Source organism: Seriola lalandi, unplaced genomic scaffold (genome assembly GCF_002814215.2).
Source record: "Seriola lalandi dorsalis isolate HSWRI2012SDOR001 ecotype SW California unplaced genomic scaffold, Sedor1 jcf7180002054952, whole genome shotgun sequence".
Lineage (NCBI taxonomy): Eukaryota > Metazoa > Chordata > Actinopteri > Carangiformes > Carangidae > Seriola > Seriola lalandi.
The window spans coordinates 547,583-556,800 of record NW_019525503.1 but is presented as its reverse complement, the minus strand read 5'-3'; the positions used below and the strand labels follow the sequence as shown (position 1 = coordinate 556,800).

At 37.4% G+C, this 9,218-nt stretch overlaps 1 protein-coding gene across 8 annotated transcripts; it reads right to left on the bottom strand.

The window, feature by feature from the left end:
- Positions 1 to 271: 271 nt before the first annotated feature.
- Positions 272 to 3,297, bottom strand: LOC147817480 (uncharacterized). 8 transcript variants are annotated; one of them, XM_087170542.1, is made up of 6 exons: positions 2,948 to 3,297; positions 2,521 to 2,630; positions 2,128 to 2,192; positions 1,670 to 1,726; positions 704 to 795; positions 272 to 499 (listed from the first exon to the last, which is right to left on the bottom strand). In XM_087170542.1, exons 2-6 carry the CDS (start codon positions 2,581 to 2,583, stop codon positions 435 to 437), a joined length of 342 nt encoding a protein of 113 aa, XP_087026668.1. In that variant the 5' UTR covers positions 2,584 to 2,630; positions 2,948 to 3,297; the 3' UTR covers positions 272 to 434. The 8 variants fall into 8 exon arrangements, 3 of the variants coding, with proteins under 3 accessions (XP_087026668.1, XP_087026667.1, XP_087026669.1); XM_087170541.1 differs by having other exon boundaries at positions 2,521 to 2,600; XM_087170543.1 differs by lacking the exon at positions 704 to 795 and having other exon boundaries at positions 2,521 to 2,600; positions 2,948 to 3,296.
- Positions 3,298 to 9,218: the final 5,921 nt, after the last annotated feature.

Genomic DNA, 9,218 nt, shown 5'->3' with positions numbered 1-9,218 from the left:
ATGCAAATTTGTCTTATGACAGTGAAGTTCACCTGCACCTTCATTCACAACTGTATTTTATTTTTAATTTGTCAGTTACAGTTGATTGTAAATTGCACACATTTAATTCATCCATTACATTGTTTTGTACACGTCTCCAGTTGATTGTAAATTGTTGAAATTAATGCAGTTTTAATGTAAAATAAAATTTATGAAACTTTGCTTTGTTGATGGTTTTTACGGAGGGTGTCTAAATGTAAATATATGTAAATATGAAGAAAAACACTCAGTACAATTTAATCACAGGTTTATTTATTAAACACCTTTTCAATGACAACAATTAAGTTATGAATAAAACTAATGTACGTGAGCTGTACTACACTGACAACTGCTTCACAATCTGAACTGTCCATTTTCAGTTCACACTAAAGACTGTGTGAGGTGAAAACATCCGTCTATTGATATATTGTTTTCTCAACCAATACCCATCCATCCACTGCACCACAGCACATGATGTGAGCTGCAAGAATAAAAAAGCACACATTACAAATGAATCCTCACATACAGTAACAGCATTGTGCCCAATGGAAACTATTTACAACATTTTTACCAGGGAAACAGTCAGTGTCCAGTCTTTGCACTGTGTCATCCTGAATGCATTTTAAGAATATCATTAAAATAAAAGAAAAAAAGAACTGCAGTAAAATAACAATGATTCAGTTACAGTCTTTGTCATCTTTGAATACATATACTTCTTCGGCCGTAGCCACTGTCCATGACCTCAGCCAACAGCAGACAGACACGGTCCGAGAGAAGCTGGTGGACATAATGCTAGCAAGCTAATACATAACTAATACACATCTCTCAGCATAAAACAGACACTGTGACACTTGTTACTGAGCAGTTCCTCATTACTCCATCACTATCACAATAAGTTCTTTAACAAATCAGACAGGGCAAGTTTCCAAACAAGTATTTTAATTGTAATATTCAAGCCAAATATTAATAATCACATCCACATTGTTTTGTGACGCAGTTGATATGACGACAACTAAAATGTAATGAACAGAATATCATTTTAACTCATCTTAAACGTTAGACTCTGATCTGTGTGGAAATGCAATTACACAAAATACAAACTGCTTTTAACAATGCATGTGTGCATTTGAGGGAAAGAAAAAATGAAATTGTGTTTGGCGAAAAGATTTGTATTTGTTCAAGAAGAATATGAATCAAACAAATGCTCAGTGGTGAGGTTAAACAACGACACGGAAAGAAGAAATGCTTTTGTGGATGTCTATGTGCAGACACAGAAGAAAAGTGTAAAACTCAGTACGCAACGCTCTCAGTGTAAAGGAACTTTTGGGCGCAGCGTTTTACAGTTCTCCTCTGTATCAGGACACAGATGTTGACAAAACCATTTCTTCCTTTTACATGTTTTTGTTTAACCTCACCACTGATCATTTGTTCATAATTTACATTCAGACTTTAACAAATCTCTTCTACACATGCAGAATTTTTCCATGTGCAGAAACTTGAATTTGTCACGCAGATTTATTTTACACGTTAACAAATGTTGATTTACAACTACAAACATTGGAATTATTTGTTAAGGTCACTTAACAAGCTCAGTCATTTTGACTCTAATTTCAGCCTATAAGTATGGGCTAGAGTAATGCGCATGACTTACCGTTTCATGCTGGGTTCCGCAACGTTTGGTTCTGGCCCGAGGTGGATTCTGCCGTCCCTATGAAAACACAAGAGGAAAAAGAAGGACATGTCAAGCAGCTCCTCTTTTGACTATGAAATGTTTGAGGCAGTCTTAGAACTTCAGAACATAAAAGATGTATCAATCATCCACTTAAACCTCATTTAGCATATACTGTAATACAAACAAGACTTAATGAATAAATCTGAACAAATGATAATTGTACATGTGAAGAATTTGTAGAAGAGATTCATATATATGTACATAAATAAACACATTAGTGGTGAGGCAACAAAGACACTGGAAGAGGAAGAGCTTCTGTCTATGTAAACATGCAAAGCACAAAACTGTAAAACTTGATGCTCAAAATTCCTGCAAGTGTGTGACACTGAGGTTACAAGTAGAATTTAAATGCAGGTGTGAAAATAGGATCTAAATACTTGTAACCTCCATACACCTGCAGATTTATGAAGGCAAGGGGATACTGCAGGACACATGGGTGGGCCTTGGCAGGATATAGCAGCATGAGGACGGGATGACGACATCACCACAAAGGCAGACTCAGAAAATAAGGTTTATTGCTGGATAGGTTTTCACTTACAAGATATTTGGCTTGGTGTAGTATTCAATTAATGTAATCATAGGAAATATATAAAAACACTAAACTATGTACTAAAGTGTTTTAGAACGACAAAACTCCTGCAAGATGAGGCATTGATTAGGGGATGTGGAAAATATCATAGACAATATCCGTCATGTGCAGTGGGTCTGATTTAATCACAGTGGTATAGACAAGTCTTACTTTTAAAAGTGAATGACAGCATGTTACTCACCTGGACCCTCCTCACTGTCTGGACTCTCTGCCGTTGGTGAGACAGGTGGAGGCGGTATTGCATCTGTTCTGGCTCAGGTCCTGATAAAGACAGAGGGATGCTGAAATCTCCTGAGAAATGTAAAGACCTAGTGCACTTTCAATCATGGCTGATCTCCTAACAGTAATGTAAAGTGGTTACAACACGGTGAACCGATCGACGTGTATTCACTCGGTCTACTGGCTCCATACAATCTCAAGTTACAGTCAGTTACAAAATGAGCCTAAAGTTACTGACGTCACTAGCTGGACAACAGCTGAGAGCAACAGACACAATCCTACTAACCGCTAAAACGTCTGTCGACAACGTCAATATCACCACCTGAAATGTTTGTCGGTGCGGTTTGTCAGTCGTTACTTTTAGCTAAAGAGCTAACATTGATACTCACCAGGCTAACAGGAAAGTTGCGAGCTCGGCATCAAACCGCATCTCTTTCCTCTCAGCAGCTTCTCCAGCGGTGGAAATGCACATCGAGATTTACTCGTGTTGCTTCTTTTCTTTGCCGTTGAACGTGGTTTCTTGTCGGGAGCGGTCCTTCGGGACGCAGATGAATATCACCTGTTTGGAGGTTCAGCCATTCCTGTGTTTCTGTGAGGCTAACTTTAAGCGCTGCCGGAAGTAGTTCTTCTTCGTGGGACTGAGGGCAGACTTGACGCTCCGCTGACTCACACAGCGTCTAGTGTCACAAAGTGGTATTACAGCACAGGACAGGCCAGGACTGGCTGGTGCGCATGCGCATTTCAGCAGATAACTCTGAAACACAACAGATGGAGGTCTTGATCATGACATCACTGTGGCTGCTTCACACACTGTTGATAGTGTTAATTCATTATATGAACATTTTAAACTAATGTTCTGGCCACATCTTATATTGCACCTTTACAGCACAACCACCAAAGCTGACATTTATAAGTAAAGCTACATGTTCTTTACCCGCATTGCAAACCAACTTACAGTTTTGACACTTAGTTAAAACAAAGACATTGAGCTTAACTTGACTGATATTGACACATTTGATGCATACAAAACATTTTGATTTGCTTTGACAGTATATAAATCTATGTTTGGAATATAAAATACAATCATGCTTAACTTTATACTTACATTCAATTTGTAACGTACAAACGTATGTATTTGCCCATTTTGCATTCAGGCCAGTAGATGTTGCACTGTTCACATGAAGCATCAAGATATAAACCCTTTGTGGAACCACTTTGCTGACAAAGTAAGACGTCTGACGCTGTGGGACTCACATCCAGTACCAGGCAGTTGATTTGCAAGCAAAGAAGATACAACAGCCCGGGAAATTTTACTCATCGAGTATTTCACTTACTGACCATGGACTGCTAACAGAGCCAGGTTTCAGTTCACTGCTGCCATATTGGTTTTGGGCGTCTGTATATGAAACAGTCATGGGGCTGTCTCCCCAGTCACTAGATGTTGGCAGACTTTATGTTACGATCCAGCTAAGGGAAAACGGAAGCAACATAAAACCAGGTGTTATTGGTAAATCAAATTTACTGATTTAAGTTGTTGTGTAACCAGGAGGGTAAATAAGTAAACAAATATACTAACAAGGCTAGAGGATAACTGAAGTAGGGGAACAGGAGCCAGCAAAGAGCCTAACTATGAGATTCTAACCAACCCAAAAACACAAGAAGCAGCACCCCTGTTCCTAATGTGTCCAACAGTCTCATATCACATATATGAGGAGAAACCTTGTAACATTAGCTGAAGTTACTGTGTGTAAGCTAACTGTGTGGTGTAACCGCTTGTATTAAAACCATAGGCCAAAGGAAAACATGTTATAACGTGTTTTAAAATGAGTTCTGCAAAGCGAAGGTGACGTCACCGACCTTAGTGTTAACAGAGTTGGTCAATGTGGGTAAGTCACGGTCACTAAACGATCCCGTTATTACAGTGAACTGTCGTGTCTGGACGTGCTGTTAAAGAGCAGAGCAGCGGACGTGTGTGTCGTGTTTGTTCATATTAAGTTTGGTTCAGTGTTAGTCGGCTAGTTTTCAGCTCTAGTTCATTTCATTATTGATGACAGGAGTCAAAACATCTGCTGGAGTGATTCTGTCTCTGTGTCAGAATAAAGAACATCACTGAGAGCTGAGAACCATCACGACATGTGCACCTGCACAATGACTCCAAACTGAGTATTAGTTTCTATAATAGAAACTTTCTCTCTATTATAATATTTTTTTCCATCCAGCCAAGGTCTGGATCTTTGGGGACACCTACAACCTCTTGCATCAATGATGGAGGCCCTGCACCACCTCCACCTGCAGTGTCCACACATGAAGATCTTCTCTTCCCAAACATAAACACAGTGTCTTATATGATAATATAGTATTTTTTAATGTAACACTTACGTGGCCATAACATTGTTCAGTCTGATCAGTTATGCTCTTCCTTGTTCCCTACACCCTCACTGTCGTATTACACTCTCTGCCTGTCAGACATACGATCACATGACTATTGGACTCCACTGTAGCTCTAACAAATTGTCAATAGTTTAAAACATTAGAGTTGATATTTCATAGTCCTCAGCCATTATAGTTAATATCAGTGTGCTGTTCCAACAGCATCACTTATTGAGAGGGAGATTGTTACTGGAGCAAATAAATATTAACTGTCTCACACATTAGGACTCATGATGAATAATTATTATACTTCTAAAATTCTGTTGCACTGTTGATTCAACTACTTCTTTTTATTAAGCAAACTTACATATTACAGTGAAATTCAGCTTTAACTTCATCCACAACTATTTTGGATTTTAAATAGTTACAGTTGATTGTAAATTGTACACTACAGTATTTAATTAATCCATTTATATGTTTCCAGTGTTGTAAATTGTTTAAATTAATGTATTTTATAATGTCCAATAAAGTTATTAATGAAGCTCTTGCTTTAACTTTGTTGATGGTTTTTATAGAACACATCTGCTATGAATTTTCACAATAGTAACACGTACAGCATTGTGTGACTATTTCTATGTTAACTTTAATCAACAACATAAATACTAGAAATATTTAAATGTTGTCTGACAACACTGACAATGAAGGATCAAATAACATGCTGACATCAATGGGTAAATATTTTCACCTGTGGAGGTGGTGACAGTGCTAGAGATGATCCATCACTTAATCACAGTTTAATATTTATAAATTCTGATCTTAAAAGTGTTGCTACCTTCACCTGTCGACAACAGCAGAAATGCAGTTGCAGGTAAGAAACTGAACCTGTGAATAGCAGTCTCCCTTCTCCACAACCAGATGAATGGAAACCAATGGGCTGCTCTGTACATGAGCTCCTCCTTCTGTTGGCACAGATCACAGTTTTCACAGTGTGGAAACCTTTCAAATGACAATAAAAGACAAACACTTGAGTTAAGATGCGGTGGATCACAGTTAATCACAAATATCTATCAGCTGTCAGGATAGGTGCATGAATGTCTGCTTCAGTTGAGGACTGGTTTGAGTTTTAAATGAACAATCATCTATTTGACAAATATTTGTCTACTCAGTTTGTATACGTCACGTTATCTTGAACTATCACAACTTCTTTATGTACAATGTATTAACCAACATTAACGCAGACCATAAACACATAACAAATCAAATTTAAAAATACGTGTTGAGTGGGAGTGCTGCTGCTGGGTGTCGGCACTCCCGACTCGGTCTTCTGTTTCCTGGATTATTTTATATCTGCCAACTTCTTATTTTGAGGGAATTTGAGTTGTAGGGTTTTAATGGAGAACTGGAATATTAGGAAAGGTCGGACAGAATCTGTTCGGTCACCTAAGAGAAGTTAAGTGAATTTATATCCTGCAAAAATATCAGGTAAGAAAACATTTACTCTATTGTTTTGAGGACATTGTTTGTGTTGATGTCGTTCATTTCAGATTAAAAAATGCTATAGACGGATAAACAAATGTCATTAAGTATGTATGTTTATACTGCGTCATTAACAGCCATAACAGCATTTTTTTCAATGTAGAAGTAGCTAATTTTAGTGTGTGTTGCAAGTATGTTTTAATGTCAGCTGGTTTAAAGCTTAAACAAGATGAGAGGTAAATGAGTGAAGTGACTGAGAAAACTGTCTTGTATGCAAAAGGGGAAGAGGAGGAGTAAAACATCTTATATGTGGATGATAATAATAATATATAATAAAACTAGTATCAGTATCAGTTCCCAGGTGAAAACAGCACCAAAAGCAATAAATTAATTCCAGTCAGGCTCTTTGCAGCCTGTGCATACAGCTGATAATTATTAATGTACACTCAGTTGACAATTTATTAGGGACATCTAGCTAAAACTAATATAGTCTAATACAACAGCCCTGTAATAAATTGTCCTTCATGAAGATTATACGGTTTATACAGAGGTGTTTCTGTTATTTGATCGTTGTTGATATAAATGTATAATATATATATATAAATATATGTTGTGGCACAGTCCCTTTCTTCCTCTTTCCTTCTCTCTATGTTTGTATAAGTTTAGTGTGTTCAGTTATCGAGCTTCTTACATTGACTTTACTAAAAACACAGACTCCTCTTTCATCCTCAGAACTGGTTTAAAAAACATTAGATCAGGATAAGAGGGAAAGTGCACCGCTTCCTGCTGGCTCTGACTTGCAGGTATTGAGCAGAGTGGAGATGCCAGCAGCCCACTTAATGCTAAATACTGCACTCTTTTATCTTGAGGAAAAAAATAGAGCGAGCTAAGAGCGTAAAAAGGAGCACTTATCTCCTCCTGGTCACTAATGGTGGTGACAGCAGCAGCATTGACCTCATGTAATGTTCAGAGGCCTTTCAAGTTCTAAACTAGACTTTCAAAGAAAGGAGTCGAAAGCAAAAGTCAGACAAACATGGTGTGAAATCATTAATAAAGCGTTACAGCCTTTGTTGATATAGTTGTAGAAATCAGTGGTTGCTCAGGGAAATCTAACCAAATCAAACGTAATTGATTGTGTTTTCACTGGAGTTCTGTTTCGTTTGGATCATTTACAGACTGAATAAACAGAATATGACCAAATCTTAGTGAGCAGGATCAGACTAACATTGGTTTACAAGAGGATAAGGTATTTTAAGGTAAAAAGAAGGCATATGCAAATGATTGCTGACATGAAAGCATTGTTTATCCAGCTTTTATTTACCGCTACATCACTGACTGTGAAGGATTTTGAAATGCAGCCAGACGGTAGAGAGCTGCAGCCACTAGATCCTCCTCTGCTGTTCCCTGGAAAGAATGCACGCTGGTTGTTTTCTTCTGGTTCTAGTTCCTCGTTTGCATAAAAGTGTCTAATTCTTGAAGATGTTGAGATCCCTTCGACAATCCCGCCCCCACTGCCTCATGATGAAGGACATAATCCGAGGTTCATTTTAAAAACACACAGCATCCATTTGTTAGAGAGGCAATGTAGACATAAAAAGACTGCATTTATTTTATGTGTATACTGTATGCTGAAACCGCATAAGAATATGCTCTAACATTATACTGATGTTATACTGGACTGTTAGCTCAACGTTATGATTATATATTGTGGTCGGGAAAAAAAAACAAATCTGCGAACTCTTCTTACTTCTGAGCTTTAAAACCGGCGCACAAAAAGGAGATTATACATACACTGGCGGTATGAGAAGCTAAATGTCAAGCTCACTTAGCTTAGGACGAGCGTAACACGATAGTAAATCAAAGCAATTTTATCTTTATCAACAGACACTGTGACCGTATGCAATGCTAGTGATTGATATTGATATAAATATATACATATTGTGTTGTTTAGTGTTTACATAATGTCAAAATTGTATGAAATAATAATAAACTTTATATAGCAATGTAAGAAATATTTGTAAAAATCACCACACCCAGACACATACGTTTTCCATTTACTTTTGGCTAGAATATATTTTATATTTATTTTTAAATTTCTGACCAATGAATACAATAAATATTGAAAGTACTGCAAGAATGTAATTCTGACTGATATGGAACTGTTTGAAATACTATTCTGTTCCTTTGTTGTATTTTCATTATATGAAAGCACTGTGATGCTCACTACACATAAAAAGTATAAATATGTTTTTGCACAATAGCAGAGCCTTAGGAGCCGTTATGAAGGTTATTATTATTATTACACCTGCGTTTGACAGGACAAAAGGTCTGCAGTGAGAAACCGCAGATGTTGTTCATGCAAAGTTGACGTCTTGACCCCGAGGTTGGTGTTTATCTTCTGCAGAACATGAACATGCTCACTAAATCCCATAGTCTTACCTCTACATAATCCTTTCTGTCCACTTGATGTGGATCTGTCACGGCTGCTGTAGACGATTCACTGCAGCCAGTGTGTTGGTGTCCACAATGGGGTTTTTTTGTATGTATGTGCTGGGTGTATTTTTGCTGGAGCTGAAGTCTGTGAATGTTTAGAAGTGACTATTTATTGTCACATGACTTATTTGTTGCTTTGTCTTCATCTAGTTTTAGTGTAGGAATGTTTTCTTGTGTGTAAGTAGTGTTGATCTTTCCTCTGATGTTTGTGTACAGTCCAGCTGAACGATACGCAAATAACTAAAAATAAAATTCATATTGCAATTATTTTGGTAGATATCGCGATCGCTTGATTGATTTGTCGGGTCTTGTTCCAAACAA

Coding starts and splice junctions, on each gene's coding strand:
- LOC147817480 (XM_087170542.1), bottom strand. CDS start 2,583: ATGCAATACCGCCTCCACCTGTCTCACCAACGGCAGAGAGTCCAGACA. Junction 796..1,669: donor GCGGAACCCAGCATGAAACG/GTAAGTCATGCG, acceptor TATGTCCACCAG/CTTCTCTCGGACCGTGTCTG. Junction 500..703: donor ATTCAAAGATGACAAAGACT/GTAACTGAATCA, acceptor TTATTCTTGCAG/CTCACATCATGTGCTGTGGT.